This window comes from Cydia fagiglandana, chromosome 19, assembly GCF_963556715.1.
Source record: "Cydia fagiglandana chromosome 19, ilCydFagi1.1, whole genome shotgun sequence".
Taxonomy (NCBI): Eukaryota; Metazoa; Arthropoda; class Insecta; order Lepidoptera; family Tortricidae; genus Cydia; species Cydia fagiglandana.
In genome coordinates this window covers 2655090-2674563 of record NC_085950.1, presented here as the reverse complement: position 1 = coordinate 2674563, position 19474 = coordinate 2655090, and the positions used below count along the sequence as shown (strand labels likewise).

Genomic DNA, 19474 nt, shown 5'->3' with positions numbered 1-19474 from the left:
AAATTTTTATCGATAAATCGTATGAAACTTGTATGGTACGATAGCTGTCTTTGAGGACAGTAAAAAAAAATGGTCGGCCAAATCCTGTGTTTGCAGGTTCCTGTGTCCGACCAATTTTGTGGTACCACGTGAGAGCTACAATTTACCTCATCGAAAAATAGAATGAAACAAACGGATTATAATAGCTAAAATAAGCCTGTTGACGTATGTCTTGGTCGGCCTCACCTTAACCTGGCAGTTTTTGCAGTCCGACCAAATTTATGAAAAAATCATCAAAATTTTTTTATCGAAAAATCGTATGAAACTTGTATGGTACGATAGCTGCCTTTGAGGATAGTAATAAAAAAATGGTCGGCCAAATCCTGTGTTTGCAGGTTCCTGTGTCCGACCAATTTTGTGGTACCACGTGAGAGCTACAATTTACCTCATCGAAAAATAGAATGAAACAAACGGATTATAATAGCTAAAATAAGCTTGTTGACGTATGTCTTGGTCGGCCTCACCTTAACCTGGCAGTTTTTGCAGTACGACCAAATTTATAAAAAAATCATCAAAATTTTTTTATCGATAAATCGTATGAAACTTGTATGGTACGATAGCAGCCTTTGAGGACAGTAAAAAAAAATGGTCGGCCAAATCCTGTGTTTGCAGGTTCCTGTGTCCGACCAATTTTGTGGTACCACGTGAGAGCTACAATTTACCTCATCGAAAAATAGAATGAAACAAACGGATTATAATAGCTTAAATAAGCCTGTTGACGTATGTCTTGGTCGGCCTCACCTTAACCTGGCAGATTTTGCAGTCCGGCCAAATTTATAAAAAAATCATCAAAAAATTTTTATCGAAAAATCGTGTGAAACTTGTATGGTACGATAGCTGCCTTTGAGGACAGTAATAAAAAAAATGGGTGTACCCTTGTTTTGCCGACAAACTTTTCATCGAATATTATTTCATCGACAACGATTCATCGAAAGGTTAGTACTAGTAATATTGTTTAGCGTTATTTTGTTTCATATACTATTTATTTCAATTATTCTTACTGCGTAGAAATACTATTCAACGAATATTACTTGATCGCTGATTCGTTTCAAATTATTTTAATTATTTAACTACTAAACATTGCAATTCATTTGTTCGACGTATTGCTTTAATACATTTTTATATGTCGTACTACTCATTTATACATTTTTCTGGTGTAACAATTTTAGGTTTAGGTTAGGTTAGAAATGCGACCCCACACAGAAACGAACGGCTATCTAAGTCGGTTTAGGTTAGGTTAGAACTGCAACCCCACACAGAAACGAACGGCTTTAAAAGTCGGTTTAGGTTAGGTTAGATCTGCGACCCCACACAGAAACGAACGGCTTTCAAAGTGGGTTTAGGTTAGGTTAGAACTGTGACCCCACACAGAAACGAACGGCTTCAAAGTGGGTTTAGGTTAGGTTAGAACTGAGCCCACACAGAAACGAACGGCTTTCAAAGTAGGTTTATGTTAGGTTAGAACTGCGACCCCACACAGAAACGAACGGCTTTAAAAGTAGGTTTAGGTTAGGTTAGAACTGCGACCCCACACAGAAACGAACGGCTTTCAAAGTGGGTTTAGGTTAGGTTAGAACTGCGACCCCACACAGAAACGAACGGCTTCATAGTGGGTTTAGGTTAGGTTAGAACTGTGACCCCACACAGAAACGAACGGCTTCAAAGTGGGTTTAGGTTAGGTTAGAACTGAGCCCACACAGAAACGAACGGCTTTTAAAGTAGGTTTAGGTTAGGTTAAAACTGCGACTCCACACAGACACGAACGGCTATCAAAGTAGGTTTAGGTTAGGTGAGAACTGCGACCCCACACAGAAACGAACGTCTTTCAAAGTAGGTTTAGGTTAGGTTAGAACTGCGACCCCACACACAAACGCACGGCTATCAAAGTCAAATATTACATTTTGAAATAATTTTATGCGTAATAAATTGTATTAAATGCACGCCAAAATGAAATAAGAAAACCCGTAAAGAAATACCACGATATAAACTATATACGAAATAACTCGAGTGCCAATTAAAAGTCCTAGATTTAAATTTACTATATCAATTCTTCGACGCAATGACTTGTCGATGAAATGAAAATACTTGAAACGTTGTCTTCGAAATAACATTCGATGAAATGTCTGTCGGCAATTCAAGGGTAAACCAAAAAAATGGTCGGCCAAATCCTGTGTTTGCAGGTTCCTGTGTCCGACCAATTTTGTGGTACCACGTGAGAGCTACAATTTACCTCATCGAAAAATAGAATGAAACAAACGGATTATAATAGCTAAAATAAGCCTGTTGACGTATGTCTTGGTCGGCCTCACCTTAACCTGGCAGTTTTTGCAGTCCGACCAAATTTATGAAAAAATCATCAAAATTTTTTTATCGAAAAATCGTATGAAACTTGTATGGTACGATAGCTGCCTTTGAGGACAGTAATAAAAAAATGGTCGGCCAAATCCTGTGTTTGCAGGTTCCTGTGTCCGACCAATTTTGTGGTACCACGTGAGAGCTACAATTTACCTCATCGAAAAATAGAATGAAACAAACGGATTATAATAGCTAAAATAAGCCTGTTGACGTATGTCTTGGTCGGCCTTACCTTAACCTGGCAGTTTTTGCAGTCCGACCAAATTTATGAAAAAATCATCAAAAAATTTATATCGAAAAATCGTATGAAACTTGTATGGTACGATAGCTGCCTTTGAGGACAGTAAAAAAAAATGGTCGGCCAAATCCTGTGTTGGCAGGTTCCTGTCTCCGACCAATTTTGTGGTACCACGTGAGAGTTACAATTTACCACATCGAAAAATAGAATGAAACAAACGGATTATAATAGCTAAAATAACCCTGTTGACGTATGGCTTGTTACGGGCGGCTTTCATAAATTCAATGTGGCAGTGTGCGGCAGAATCCACTTGCATCAAATTTGATGCAACACATTGTGGCTGGACATTAAGAGATGAAATGTATAAGATCAAATGGTTTGAAGGACACATAACGCCTTTGCGAGTCGAAGAAATAACAATAAGATAATCACTTAATATATGTGAGGTTATCTTGTGTATTTTTATTTATTTATATTTATTGAGAAGTTCAACAGCGTTTACATTAAATAATATACAAAAAACATGAGAACTTATAGCATAGCCAATAACAGAACTTCCTGTAATTTATACATAATAAAAAATCATCTGTGGGTAGACTTGTAACTTGTGCTGTACAAGAATCGTAAATATAACTTAATTTGTAAGTCTTTACGGTACAAGGAAAAAGAGAAAAAATTAATAATAACTGTAAACTGGAAAAAAAATCCTAAAATAGTAGGTATAGCTCTAATTTTGCGTAAACAATAAATAAGAAATAGTAAAATAAAAATACATACAGTACCTACATAAACGAGCGAATCTATTAGTTTGTATGCATTTATTGGAATTTATGTGTTCGTGTGTGTGTGTGTGTGTGTGTGTGTGTGTGTGTGTGTGTGTGTGTGTGTGTGTGTGTGTGTGTGTGTGTGTGTGTGTGTGTGTGTGTGTGTGTGTGTGTGTGTGTGTGTGTGTGTGTGTGTGTGTGTAGGTGGGTGTATGTGTGTAAGTGGGTGTGATAGTGCGTGACTACCAGGAAAGTTGCTTTGCAATTTGTGATTTGAAAACACGTCTGGAGGAGAAGAAAGGGTCAATGTTTTGGAACGATTTATTATAGGTACGTGCGATTCTACTCAGAATTTAATAGAATAGAATTTTGGCCATAATTGGTACGTTGACAGGGAATATGGAATAGTGTGGTGTGACGAGTTCGGCGCGTGGGAGCGCGGAGCCCTAACTGTGACAGCAATCCAACGCAGTCTAGATGCCCGTTGAGAACATCGTGGAGGAACATTTTACCATTTATTTAAATTTTGGAAGGATCACGTGCAGTTTTTCCTCTTATATTACAAGTGTTCGATTGAAAACTAAGCTTTGGTGTATACCTGGATCACCTGCACGTACAAGAAGGCGTTTCATATACGCCCGCCCATCAGATAGGTACACAAAGTCATGATGCGTATGGAATACAGCATGTGTGGTCCTATTCTAGCTGTCACGTGGTATCACAAATTTGGTCGGACTGCAAAAACTGCCAGGCTACGGTGAGGCCGACCAAGCCATACGTCAACAGGTTTATTTTAGGTATTATAATCCGTTTGTTTCATTCTATTTTTCGATGAGGTAAATTGTAGCTCTCACGTGGTACCACAAAATTGGTCGGACACAGGAACCTGCCAACACAGGATTTGGCCAACCACTTTTTTATTACTGTCCTCAAAGGCAGCTATCGTACCATACAAGTTTCACACGATTTTTCGATAAAAATTTTTTGATGTTTTTTTTATAAATTTGGCCGGACTGCAAAAACTGCCAGGTTAAGGTGAGGCCGACCAAGACATACGTCAACAGGCTTATTTAAGCTATTATAATCCGTTTGTTTCATTCTATTTTTCGATGAGGTAAATTGTAGCTCTCACGTGGTACCACAAAATTGGTCGGACACAGGAACCTGCAAACACAGGATTTGGCCGACCATTTTTTTTTTACTGTCCTCAAAGGCAGCTATCGTACCATACAAGTTTCATACGATTTTTGATAAAAAAAATTTGATGATTTTTTCATAAATTTGGTCGGACTGCAAAAACTGCCAGGTTAAGGTGAGGCCGACCAAGACATACGTCAACAGGCTTATTTTAGCTATTATAATCCGTTTGTTTCATTCTATTTTTCGATGAGGTAAATTGTAGCTCTCACGTGGTACCACAAAATTGGTCGGACAGAGGAACCTGCCAACACAGGATTTGGCCGACCACTTTTTTTTTACTGTCCTCAAAGGCAGCTATCGTACCATACAAGTTTCATACGATTTTTCGATAAAAAAATTTTGATGATTTTTTTATAAATTTGGTCGGACTGCAAAAACTGTCAGGTTAAGGTGAGGCCGACCAAGACCTACGTCAACAGGCTTATTTTAGCTATTATTATCCGTTTGTTTCATTCTATTTTTCGTTGAGGTAAATTGTAGCTCTCACGTGGTACCACAAAATTGGTCGGACACAGGAACCTGCCAACAAAGGATTTGGCCGACCACTTTTTTTTTACTGTCCTCAAAGGCAGCTATCTTACCATACAAGTTTCATACGATTTTTCGATAAAAAAATTTTGATGTTCTTTTTAAAAATTTGGTCGGACTGCAAAAACTGCCAGGTTAAGGTGAGGCCGACCAAGACATACGTCAACAGGCTTATTTTAGCTATTATAATCCGTTTGTTTCATTCTATTTTTCGATGAGGTAAATTGTTGCTCTTACGTGGTACCACAAAATTGGTCGGACACAGGAACCTGCCAACACAGGATTTGGCCGACCACTTTTTTTTTTACTGTTCTCAAAGGCAGCTATCGTACCATACAAGTTTCATACGATTTTTCGATAAAAAAATTTTGATGATTTTTTTATAAATCTGGTCGGACTGCAAAAACTGCCAGGTTAAGGTGAGGCCGACCAAGACATACGTCGACAGGCTTATTTTAGCTATTATAATCCGTTTGTTTCATTCTATTTTTCGATGAGGTAAATTGTAGCTCTCACGTGACCCAATAAATCTGGTCGGACTGCAAAAACTGCCAGGCTAAGGTGAGGCCGACCACTTTTTTTTACTGTCCTCAAGGTCAGGTATCCTACCATACAAGTTTCATTCTATTTTTCGATGAGGTTTTTTTTGATGAATTTTTGTCCAACGTTTTTGCCATTTGTACAAAATCTGCCAGGTTAAGCCTAGGCCGACCAAGTGCGTTGGAATCTACTAAATGTCAGGTACCTCTACAGGGTAGGTATATTCTATTTTTTGATGAGGTTTGTTTCATGCAGCCGGCTCCCGGACTATGTCTAACTGTCAAAGCTTTGAATACAAAATTGCCATATATAGATAGTTAAATTTGAAACAGAGATTTGAATGATGATTGAATTTATACATTTAACTGAATATTTTAATTAAAAATATGCAATTTGAATTAAGTTAATTATTTGAATATATAGATACATTAAATTAAATCATATTAAAAATTGTGAAGTTGATACTGTCACGCGGAAGAATGCTTGGAGTATCGTGGACCGAACACCGCACCAACGTCTCCATACTCCAAGAGCTCGGCATCAAGCAGCGTCTATCCTCCATCGTTCAAGCTCGCATCCTCACTTTCTTTGGACACGTTTCTCGACGTGGAGATGTGTCCATAGAGCGACTGGTAGTGCAGGGCAGAGTAGAAGGTACCCGAGCGCGAGGAAGGTCGCCCATGAGGTGGACGGACCAAATAAAGGCAGCAATGGACGGCCCCTTGCACGAATGCGCTTATGCGAATATAACAATGAGATTAAAATTAAAATACCTATTTGAGTTATTAATGTTATTATTAATTTATATGTCCATTCTTCTATATCGTATCTCGTATCTAGTTGTTTGATTTAATTGTTGAGGATGAAACGGGAAGAATGGACATATAAATTAATAATAACATTAATAACTCAAATAGGTATTTTAATTTTAATCTCATTGTTATATTACAAATTTGCCACAGAAAACATCTTGCGATGATTTCGAGATTGGCGAAATGTGCGATTATTATATTTTAAAGTGTAATAAATTCGCATTCTCATGTACAATGTAATAAATTCGCATACGCATTCTCTCTGAAACCACTGGTAGCTTAAAAAACGACAATTCACCGGTTAATGTTGAATTTAAACAACCGTCCACTATACAGTTATAATAACTTTTTGTTTTGTTTCTCCATTATTGCACAAAAAAGTTCACAGACGCGTGTCTCAAGCGAATGGCACTCGCGCTCGCACTGGTCCCAACTGGTCCGAGATATCGTGTCCGTAAGCAGTGTCTATGTGTGCGTTGCTCGAGCGCGCTTTGTATGTAGATTGATTTCTGTACCTATCTCTTTTGTGGCGAAGCCGCGAACGCGAGTGTGTCGTCGATTTTCGCAGACTGCGAAATCGACTCCACACTCGCGTTCTCGGCTTCGCCCGCGATTCACGCGCATAGTCTGGAGGAGGCTATAAGACACCGCCAAAGAGTTTGAATGTTCAAAAACTGAATGTATTTTTTATTTCGACAATAGACATTTATTACGTACAAAAAATATTATTACATGATATAAAAATATATATTTATTTGTTATTAAATAAATAAAATATTATATAATACGATATTTCACCAAAATCTTTTTAATAATTTGGCTGAATGGAACTATCATTGCCATGTTGGCTGTCGAAAACAAAAAAAAATTAAATTTAAAAAGTTATATCTGCACTCACAATTTTAGTTGTATCATAATAATTCATCTTAAATTATAACTGTGTGTGCTTTTGTGTGAAATCAGTTATTGTGATTCATTTTTGAAATGGTTTTACCATCGCTGAACGTAATATGTATACGTATAGTTCGCAAGTAACAATATCATTCAAGTTAAAATTCGTAACTGCAACGTAGGTATCATGTAACATATATTTGTTTTATTCTCTAGGGTCCTGATTGTTGTTCTATTACACAAAGGCATCACTGCATAAGACATGTAAAACTTGTTATTCATTATTTTAGCTTATATATTTGCGTAAAGCATCTCCAGACTATGCACGTGAATCGCGGCTTCGCGCCGCGATTCGCGCACGAGTGTGGAGGAGGCTTAGTACAATATTAGATTCGGTCGGGTTTCTTTTGACGCGACGCTTTTTAATCTCTCGTGCATATGAAGCTTTTTAATACTATTTATTAGTGTTCCACACGATCGAAAAGTCTTCGGACCAAGATCGCGGTCCGGTAAGCCCGTCTGATGGAGCTTTTAGACTTACTACTTTTTCTGAACGTACCCTTCGCCACAGCTACCTGTCACTGTCAAACGTTAACTGTCAGTGTCATTTCTGGTATCGGGCTACTGATAATACCGGGAAGACGCTGTTTTTTCTTGCTAATTACTTATTCTGTTCTTTTTAACTGACTGTACCAAAGGCTCTTTCTCTAATATAATATAATAATAGCACTGCACGTTCGTATTGTTGTGGTATTTGTTTTAAGACCATTGGTGCATTCTCGCGCACCGCGCGGCTGCCATGATGGACGTCATGGACGTGACGCGCGCGTGTCGCTGCTGCCTGCGGTGTGCTCCGGACAAGGACCTGACGACGCCGTACAAACATCTCGGCAAAACAGAGATATATGCCGACATGATCAAAGAGAGCTTCGATATACATGTAAAAGACAATCTAGTTATTGAAACATCTACTTAAACCCAAAATTGTGAAAAATTAGATGTTTTTGTTGGAATAATTAAACTTACAGCTGGTACTAGACGGCTCGAGCTCGTGCGGCATCTGCTCGGCGTGCGTGGGCCGCCTGCGAGACGCGAGCGACTTCAAGCTGCAAGTGCAGCGCAGCCAGGCGGAGCTGCGGGCGTGGCTGCAGGTAGCGAGCCACGTCAAAGGTAGGGAACCACCACCAATCAAACTACTAGTGAAGTTTAAGTCATTTTATTTGAATTTTGTACAGAAGAATATGAATAAAAATATTACAATCACACTTGTCTTGTTATATCACAATCACAGTGTTTGATGGTAGTGATTATATTCTCTGTGGTCGCACCATACACACACACACACACACACCAGCTAAGTGTTGACTGCCCACTAGATAGTGTTATGGGACTACTTTACAAATACAAACCAAATTAAAAGTCATATACAGTCAGCAGCAGAAGTTGCTAAGCGGGCAAGGTGTTCAAAATGATCTTAATTGGGTTTATAATTTTAAAATAACACCATCTAATGTGCAGTGGGCGATCAACCCTTAGCAGGTGTGTGTATGGTGCGACCATCAAGCTCAACACACTTTTGTGTCAAGTTAATTTTGAACACCTTGCCTGCTGCTGACATACAAAAATTACACAAGCACTGGAGGTGCCCAGGGCTTGCTTTAAATAGTAGTGTGTCTACTTGAAATAACACTAATTAAAATATTTTGATAGAAAGTAATTTAATTGGTTGTTAGACTTCTTTACAATTGCTGTGTGAGCATAACAATAACGGGAAGATGATGTGATTTGTTGTGTTTGTTGCTCTAGAGGAAGACTCCGCAGTTGAGGATCCTGAGATGCAGGACGGAGATGGGACCAGTGAGCCTGTATCAGGTCTGTATACTCCTCCACTGATAGAAACAGTCATTATTATTTTTGAATAGGGAGTAGAAGTTTCCACAACTGATGTTGCTAGTACGGTGGAACCTGGATAATTGCAATCTCAAGGGACCGGCCATTTTTTGTCAATTAACCAGTTTTTCATTTAAGCAGGTCGTGTCAATTAACGAGGTTCAAAAAAATCGTTGTGTCAATTATATAGGTTTTCATTAATAGAGGTTGCGTTCTGACAAATTTCTTTTATAGAGGTGCAAATAACCACTGAAAGTAGATTTACACGCTTACGTTCTGGATTTCTAGTCTATAAAAAAGCTATTTATGTAGCTTCTGTCAATAGTTGGACTTTTACACTACATTTATTACTACTTTATTTTGTTATTAATCATTTGGGTTTAAAAATTCCATTGAATTGTAGAAGAAAGTTTTTGTTGTAGGCTGTAGATAGAGAATTCTGGATGAAGATATAAATAAAATGATCATTGCTATTAAAATATTGTTTATACTGTCTGCAACTACATACATTATTTCAATTACAGAGGTAATAAGTAAGACTCGTTTCAATAATAGAGGTAAAAAAAGAGCAAAACTAACGGATTTTTTTAACACAGTGTCTTACAGAGGCAAAATTACGAAAAGCACTAAAATCTAAATTGCAATTATAGAGGTTCCAAAATTTCAATTATAGAGGCCTTTTGGTCTCAAGGGACCGGGACCGGACTTTTATTATATATTATATATTTAGCCTTTAGTCGGACAATACATTATTCATGTTCGTATATTTCACTTTTTTTCCATTTCTGTGCCAGGTGGCAAAGGCCTCCTCCAGTCTTCTCCATTCTGGCCTTTCTGTGGCCACTCTACCCCAAGTTGTTCCTGCGACCTGTCTTATGTCGTCGTCCCACCTTCTCTTTGGTCTAGTTTTCTTTCTGTTTCCATCTCTTGGGTATCATTGCGTGACTAGTTTGCTCCACTTGTCTTTTCCTCTGACTATGTGACCAGCCCATTTCCATTTTTGTCTTCTTATCTTTCGAGTTATATCCTGAACTTTAGTCTTGTGTCTGAGGTTGCTATTTCTTACTTTGTCCGTTCTCTTGATTCCTATCATACTTCTTTCCATCGCATGCTGGCATATGGAAAGTTTACCTGACATGGCTTTTGTTAGAGCCCATGTTTCGCTTCCGTATGTTAGTACAGGTAGGGCGCATGTGTCGAATAGCTTGCTTTTAGTTGATATGTGTAAGTTTTTGTCCTTCATTATTTCTTTTAGTCCCCAGTATTTATTCCAGCTGTTCGCTATTCTTCTTTGAATTTCTTTCTTTATACTGTTTTCTGGAGACATCAATTGCCCAAGATATATGTATTCTTCCACATAAGAGATTTGATTCTGGTCCACTCTTACAGGATCCTTGTTGCCATTAGTCATAAAATTAGTTTTTTCCGGGTTTAACTTCAGTCCAGCTCTTTCACTTTCCGATGCTAGATCATTAACCATCTTGTTTAGGTCACCAGATGTTCTTGCGAATAACACAATGTCATCCGCGAATCGCAAATGCGTTAGTGTGCGACCACTTACTGTTATTCCTAGATCATCCCATTCCATATTTCTGAAGATCATTTCTAATACAGCTAGGAAAAGTGCTGGTGATAGGGGGTCTCCTTGCCTCACGCCTTTTTGTATTTGAAACATATTGCCTTTCTTTTTCTAGTTGAATGCATGCTGAGCTGTGTTTGTAAATATTTCTTATAATCCTTATATATTTGTGCTCGATTCTCTTTTAAGGCTTCCCAGATTTTTGAATGTATTAAAGAGTCAAATGCTTTGCTGTAGTCAATAAAGGCTATGTAATATGTTAGCTGGTACTCAGCATATTTCTCTATAATTTGCCTTAGGCCTGAGTTACACTTGTAAGTTTTACTTACGTAAGTAGGGACAAAGCTATTTGTTAGAATGAGATAATGATATTCATCTCTCATTCTGTAGTATAGCCGTGTCCCTACTTACGTAAGTAAAACTTACAAGTGTAACTCAGGCCTTACTGTATGGATGTGGTCTAGTACTGAGAAATCCTTCCCGAAACCTGCCTATAATTATTGAGGTTTTCCATTTATCCAGGTGCCAATTAACCAGGTTTCACTGTATCTAGCAATCTTCAGATACTTGTTAAGTATTAGAAGACACATCAGACATATTATTGTCTAAGAGATGTTGCATGAGAAATAAGTTTTGATGACTGGTTGAAGGCAGCAGCTGGCTAACTTCACATTAAATCACCCAGTGAAGTTATTTAAAATATATGGACATTGGGATAGCACAGAAACTTTTAATGTTATCATATGTATAAGAACAGTAAAAAATGTGAGAGGAAAATTAATTACTTCTAGATAACACTTAGTGTTATTAACTTATTAGTGTACTATAAATCTCCTTTGACTTCATCAACTATTACCCGGCGTGGCTCACTCCGCGATTTCGTCGTGTCAATACAAGTACATGCGGCCCACACCAATTTCGGTGTCTAGCAGTAGTAGTTGCCGCGCACCGCTACGGAACGGACGCTTGATCCCGCTTGCGCCACCTTGCGGTCATATCTGTCGTAATAGGTTTGTTAGAGAGTGAACCAATAAAAAGTGGTTTTTTTGTATGGAGACCCCCCCTATCTTTTAACTTTATTTTATTTTTAGATTTTTTCCTACGGTTACACACAATAACCAAGCTGGATTCCAAATTTCATCCTTCTAGGTCATCTGGAAGTAGGTTAGGTTTAGGTACTATAAGTCATAAGTCAGTCTTAAAATTTACGACTTTTTGACCTTCATACCTTTATAACCGTTTGAGCTAGCTTCATGAAATTTGGGCTTCTAGATATCCTTATGGATATAATTAAACACACGTAGTTTTATGTGTTTACGTCAAAGATGTTTTGAGTTATAGAAGGGTCAAAAGTGGCACCAAGTGGTTCGTGTAATATTACACTCGGCGCTGGCTAGCCAGTTCCTTTGCTTGAACTTGGCTTGACACGCTGCCGCGTGTCTAGATTCATGGTGATGTCAGATTTCTCTCGTGAGCTGTAAACAAATTCAAATGTCATGATACTGTCTCAGTATTAACTGCTTGATCCATCTCAATCACTGATTAAATGTATTTTTAATTACACAAACGGGTCTACCGCGATATTCTTTTATTATTTATACCTTAAATTCCGACGTTTCAGCTGGGTTGCGGTAGACCCGTTTGTGTAATTAAATATGTGTACAAAACGCGAGAGTTTAACACATTCAGTGCCGAAAACCCGACTGTCGGGTATTTTATAATATCGTTCCCAGGCCGGACGACCCAATAGTCGGGATCGTGGTACTACTGCTTTAAATGACAAAATTGTTGTGGCCTGGCGCGGATGTCTTGTTTGGCTGGGTGGCAATGAATATGTTTAAGTGTTATATGATATTTAGTGTTGCAACAAGGCCCCCAGCTGCTAGCCGATCTCCCCCACGACCCTGGCAGCGTTGCCACACTGAACTATGAGATCTGGTGCACTAGGCACGACCCGGACCGGAGCGAGGATGCGAGATCCCTGAGTCGTCGACACAAGCCACAAATAGTATGTTTGTTTCAGATGAAGAGCTCATAATCAAGCCAGAATCGAGCGAAGATGAGACAAGCGATGAGATGTCGCGTAAGTACCAACTTGAATAGCAACGGTGACTAATTATTAGAGAATACACAAACTGTAGCATTGGGAAGGTTTTACAATCGGTGAACCAATCTACCAATATATCGGGATATATCAATCTTTTTTTTTATTTTTTTTTATTTATCATAAAGTACACAACAATTTTATAAACATTATATTCCTCGCCAAACTGCAATTGCAGTTTGTTGGCGAGATCGCGCTCATCTTCACAAACATACAACAGTTCATACAGTTCGCCTTTGTACTAATGATGTGTGTTCTTTCATGTTTTATGTTTCTTTTTGTACAATAAAGTATTAAAAAAAAAAAAAAAAACATATTATGCTATGCACTAACTACTAAACTTAACTTAAATACATACTATCCGAAAAGCGAACATGCATGGCGATTATGTTGACAAACCAAAAAAGATAAAAGTAGGTCCTAACATTTGAAACTATATTCAACTAAATTCAGGTAAAGGTATGTGTAAGTACAGTTTAAATGTTAGGGTATATTATCCAATAACGTATTTTTTAACTCAGTTTTAAATTTAGCCCTACTACATTTATTTTCTTCCCTTAGGTAGTTGATTTCGTTATACAATTTTCTTCAATCTAGATGTTATAATTATAAATTATCTTCGAAAAGGTACTTCTGTGAATTGGTAATATTTATGTGTAATGTATCTAAATCTCTTAATTTTTGTAGGTCTCGTACTCCAGTCCAGGCTGTCCGAAGATAGTGATAGGACTTTTCGTAACTTTACAGTATGAGCCCCGACTAAAGTACCCACGGCGCCATACTAGCTGTATCGAAAAGTGGATTCTCAACCTGGCCTCCGCTTGACGACTATTAAGCCAATTCTCGGGACTGCAGCATTATTGTTTTCGAAATATACCAAAACCTAATCTACCTCGCGGTAATCGCAAATGCGAGTATTTAAAACTTCTTCTTCCTCGCGTTGTCCCGGCATTTCGCCACGGCTCATGAGAGCCTGGGGTCCGCTTGACAACTAATCCCGTAGGCACTAGTTTTTACGAAAGCGACTGCCATCTGACCTTCCAACCCAGAGGGTAAACTAGGCCTTATTGGGATTAGTCCGGGTTCCTCACGATGTTTTCCTTCACCGAAAAGCGACTGGTAAATATCAAATGATAAAACGAGCGAGTATTTAAAACTATTTCATTTTAAATATAACTGTATAGTTATGTAAGACACAGCATGAAGTATTAGAGTTGTTGTTGCAGTGGAGGAGCGGGCAGTCAAGTCGGAGGTGTCGGACGCGGCGAGTGACGAGGACTGCGTGTCGGGTGAGTACTGCGATACCACGATACTACGGCACAGGCCTCCTCTCGTGCGCGAGAGAGCTTGGGCCATAGTCCCACGTTGGCCCACTGCGGGTTGGAGACTTCACATAAGTACACCTATGAATTTCTTCGCTGATGTATACAGATTTTATCAGGATGTACGGAATATGAACAAATATTCCGTACATAAGTTCCAAAACTTTATTGGTACGAGCCAGGATTTGGCCCGCGACCTTCGGATTGAAAGTCGGAAGTCATATCCTCTCGACCACCTTATTTTGATGACCATCCTGGACAAAGTCGAAATTCTTGTTAAATTAACTATGTGTTGTAATCTGTTTAAATTGTTTTGTTAATTTGTGTTTCAGTGTGTCCGGAGGGCAGCGCCGCCCGCGCCAGGGAACAACTCGCGATGGCTTGTTCCGTGGTGCTCGAGCGCCTCCGCGACGACGCGATAGTACACAGTGGAGACAAACCATACTACTGTGAAGACTGTGGCAAGCATTTCAGAAACAAGACTATTTTAAGAAAACACATAGAAAACACACACTTTTCAACCGAATCAAATTTCTTTGCTGGTAATTTTTGTAGCACTAGCGAACATGTTGCTTCACATTTCATGTGTGCTGAATGTGAGTATACAACAGGTTCCAAGAAATCTTTAGAGACTCATGTAAAAGTACATTCTTTGGATAATAATTTCAATTGTAGTCACTGTGATTACAAATTCATTCAGAAATCAGACTTACAAAAACACATACTTATGCATACTGGGGCAAAGCCATTTCAATGTAGCAACTGCGACTACAAGAGCAATCGGAAAGGAAACTTACAAGTTCACCAAAGAATACACACTGGAGAAAAGCCATACACATGCAGTTATTGCGACTACAAGTTCAGAAATGGTTCAGGTTTACGAAATCACGAAAGGACACATACTGGCAGCAAGCCTTATCAGTGTAGCCACTGTGATTACAAATGCAGTCAGAATTCACATTTAAAAGAACACCAGATGATACACACTGGAGAAAAGCCTTACACATGTAGTCATTGCGACTACAAGTGCAGAGTTAGGTCAAGCTTACGTTATCATGAAATGACACATACTGGCAAGATGCCTTTTCAGTGTAGCCACTGTGATTACAAATGCAGTCAGAAATCAAATTTACAAAAACACATAATGATACATACTGGGGCGAAGCCATTTCAATGCAGCAACTGCGACTACAAAACCAATTGGGAAGCAAACTTTCGAACTCACAAAAGAATACACACCGGAGAAAAACCATACACATGTAGTCATTGCGACTACAAGTGCAGAGATAGAAGAAGCTTACGAAATCACGAAACGACACATACCGGCAGGAAGCCTTTTCAGTGTAGCCACTGTGATTACAAATGCTGTCAGAAATCAAGCTTACACCGTCACATAAGAATACACACCGGAGAAAAGCCGTACAAATGTAGTCATTGCGACTACAAGTGCAGTCAGAGTTCACATTTAAAAAGTCACCAGAGGATGCACACTGGAGGTGTTAAGGATTGTAGTCTTAAAATAATTTCGCCTGGCAACATTATCGTTCAAACTTTTAAAAAAAATAGACTTCCTCCCCTTCTCGTATCGCGAATGTAACATGTCGGGCGCATCTCACAGCGCTAATTATTATTTTCGAATATTATCGTCTCGGTTCATCTAAAAGATTCAATTTCGTCTGTAAACTGTGTGTACTCATTGTGGAAGGCTAATCAGTTGAAGAAGCACTGCTCCGTTTCGGTGTCCACGCTGGTCCAGGTAACTCGGATTCGAGGTAAGTCTAGACGAGCTGAAGGTCTGAGAAGCCTGCGCCAGCCTCCACCGAGAGCTGCACCGTCATCTACAGCTCAGCAAGGTGAGTGCTTTTACCAATTGACCTAGCCTGTCCTAAGTTCCACGGTATATCGTTTCGTATCTCGTCTCGTAATTCGTTTGAATACAGTCCACATAATTTTTAAATATCGAAGTAAAATAATCCCATTAACAGGAGGAAAGCCTTTGAAATGTAAGTAGTGATCGGGATTACAATATGGTGATAAACAATTTATGAATGAATCCCATAATTCCATTCAGGTGTCGTCAAATCGTTGTACATGTTTCACAATCTATTCTGTACTTTTAGAGAGTAAGTAAGAGTTTAAATAAAAAGTTTAAGGCGAAATTTCATTTTTGTTACAAGCTTTTATCGCTGACTGTACTTTTCTATCCACAGTCAACACACATCTCATCGACACACTAACAACCCCAAACGCAATTTCAGCAAAAGTATAAGCATAACTACGATAAACTGGTTCAATATTGTAGAGTACTTAGTATATTTAATAAAGTAAAACTGGCTGTGATTCTTGAATACAATGACTTATTAGGAAAGCTGGATAGATACCATAGACCGACCAACCTCAGGCAATTACCCAATGAACCTCAGTTTATAGAGTCTGTGCGGAAAGAGAAGAGTCGTTCTATGGGACCCAATACATTCCACGACTCTTCTCTTTCCGCACAGACTCTAGTCCCCAAAACAAATAATGAATATGGCAGTAGAATTTGTAATTCATATTTACCTACTATTCTAAACAACTTTCCTAATAGAGTATTACTAGAAATAAGTAATAAGCCTAATAAGATTAAGTATATAATAAAAAAAGAACTGAATACCACAGTACAAGAATAATTATTAGTTAAGTAAGCACATAAATATAATACATATACCTACACATAAACATACATAAATACATAATGATAAGTAATAAATAGATTAGAACTTAAGATTAGGGAATAAATATTAGAGATGCACCGGATATCCGGTTACTATCCGGTATCCGGCCATTGTTTACTATCCGGCCGGATACCGGATAGAGCCCTACTATCCGGCCGGATACCGGATAGTAACATTGCTTGATTTCGGAGTAAACAAATTGGATTTAAGAAACAGACACGGTCATAATCGTACTTGTTTATTATTTTAAAAGAATTTAATAATTCCACTGACTTGCACGCGCACTCATTTCGAACCTAGAAAAGAGTCCGCGCGAACGTTTACTAGGAAACAGGTCAAACCGGCAGAATGCGCACCTGAAAAACCGAAATGTAGGTATAGTTCCGCCGGCCGAATATCCGGCGGCCGGATACCGGATATTCGGCCAGTGTCTAGGCCGGATATCCGGTATCCGGTATCCGGCCAAACAACTATCCGTTGCATCTCTAATAAATATGTCCCCCTCATCCTAGTTACTAAAATCTTAAATATTAAAGATTATAACTAGGTTAAGAACGTGTATATTATTTTCTGTGAAATAAACAATTTTTTTTCTTATATAATATAGTACGGTTGGCAACCCTAGCAGTGTGGGAATTTTATGAGTATACAGGGCGTCCCACGGCGATGCCACATGGAGGGTAAGTACCTTAAATATCATAGATAGCATATTTTGCTGAAAGAAGACTTCATTTTATTTTTAAAACTTAGTTAAATTGCATTCATACTTTTTTAATTTTTTTTGAAAAAAAATGTATGGAAAAAGATTATCGCGTCATTGGAGGAAAAGTACCTTAATTATTGTAAATGAACATCTTACTGAAAGAAGACATTATTTCGATTTAAAAAAACAAGTTGAATTGCATTTTAAATAATTTCATGGTTAAACCGGGAATCGAACCCGCTATACGAGAAAAAAAAATACCTTGTAGCTTTGTCATACCGATCGAAAGGCTTCAATGTGAGAATTATTTTTTTGGTACAAGGTATTTTTTTTTTCTCGTGTAGCGGGTTCGATTCCCGGTTTAACCATGAAATTATTTAAAATGCAATTCAACTTGTTTTTTTAAATCGAAATAATGTCTTCTTTCAGTAAGATGTTCATTTACAATAATTAAGGTAATTTTCCTCCAATGACGCGATAATTTTTTTCCGTACATTTTTTTTCAAAAAAAATTAAAAAAGTATGAATGCAACTTTACTAAGTTTTAAAAATAAAATGAAGTCTTCTTTCAGCAAAATATGCTATCTATGATATTTAAGGTACTTTCCCTCCATGTGGCATCGCCGTGGGACGCCCTGTATAGGTGTGAGTGCGTCGCAGTACCACAATAAATAATGGGGTGTACCGGATGGACGTAATTAAAATATCAGCCGTTTTTAAAACTAATCTGAAAAAAAATTACCATTAAATCATTTGAACAACATACAAATATTTTGCAGGCAATAAATAAAAATCGGGCTACAACTAATGTTCAGTTCAACGCGCGTTAAAAAAGCGTTTGAATAACACAAATATATGTATTCACACCATTCACACAAAGGCGGTTTTTAAGCGCGGCGCTTATTTATCGAGCACTTCGAATTTCGAGCGTTGACGTCATATTGAATTGAGCATACGGAACTCCGTGTATCTGTTACACAAGCGTTAAAAAAGCGCCGGCTGTCAGTTGCCTGAAGTGTCAAATTTTGGTGTCAATCGTTATGGCCGTGCTGAGAAGCGTTTGAATGCATAAAGTATATCGTACCATTTGTAATAAATAACCATGTGGGAGATCGATCCCGAATTGCTAATTCTAGAAGTCTAGTCTCGACCATTAGGCCCCGTACGCACGTCAGCCTTTTCTCAGCGTCTTTTTAGGGTTCCGTAGCCAAATTGCAAAAAACGGAACCCTTATAGATTCGTTATGTCTGTCTTTCTGTCCGTCCGTATGTCACAGCCACTTTTTTCCGAAACTATAAGCACTATACTGTTGAAACTTGGTAAGTAGATGTATTCTGTGAACCTCATTAAGATTTTCATACAAAAATTGAAAAAAAAAAATTTTTAGGGTTCCCCATACTTAAAACTGAAACTCAATTTTTTTTCATCAAACCCATACGTGTTGGGATAGGTCTTCAAAAATGATATTGAGGTTTCTAATATAATTTTCTTCTAAACTGAATAGTTTGCGCGACTGTAACTTCTAAAATAAGAGTATGAAAAAACTAAAAAAAATATATTATGTACATTAAGATCGCGGTCCGGTAAGCCCGTCTGGTATAGCTTTTAGACTTACTACTTTTTCTGAACGTACCCTTCGCCACAGCTATCTGTCACTGTCAAACGTTAACTGTCAGTGTCATTTTTGGTATATATTTTTATATCTATGATCGGGCTCATCATCATCATCAATATTTAAGAGCTATGCTCTTGTCGGTGGAGTAATCGCCACTCTTCTTTTTGCTGGGCCAGCCTT

At 38.2% G+C, this 19474-nt stretch overlaps 2 protein-coding genes across 1 annotated transcript; one reads left to right on the top strand and one right to left on the bottom strand.

Moving 5' to 3' along the window:
* The window catches only part of LOC134673862 (zinc finger protein 239-like), a 116402-nt gene that overhangs the window by 54145 nt on the left and 42783 nt on the right, over positions 1 to 19474 (bottom strand).
* On the top strand, positions 8170 to 16674 carry LOC134674128 (gastrula zinc finger protein XlCGF57.1-like). The gene is made up of 6 exons (XM_063532183.1): positions 8170 to 8307; positions 8396 to 8537; positions 9174 to 9239; positions 12860 to 12919; positions 14167 to 14229; positions 14595 to 16674. The coding sequence occupies exons 1-6, from the start codon at positions 8170 to 8172 to the stop codon at positions 15857 to 15859; spliced, it is 1734 nt and encodes a 577-aa protein (XP_063388253.1). The 3' UTR covers positions 15860 to 16674.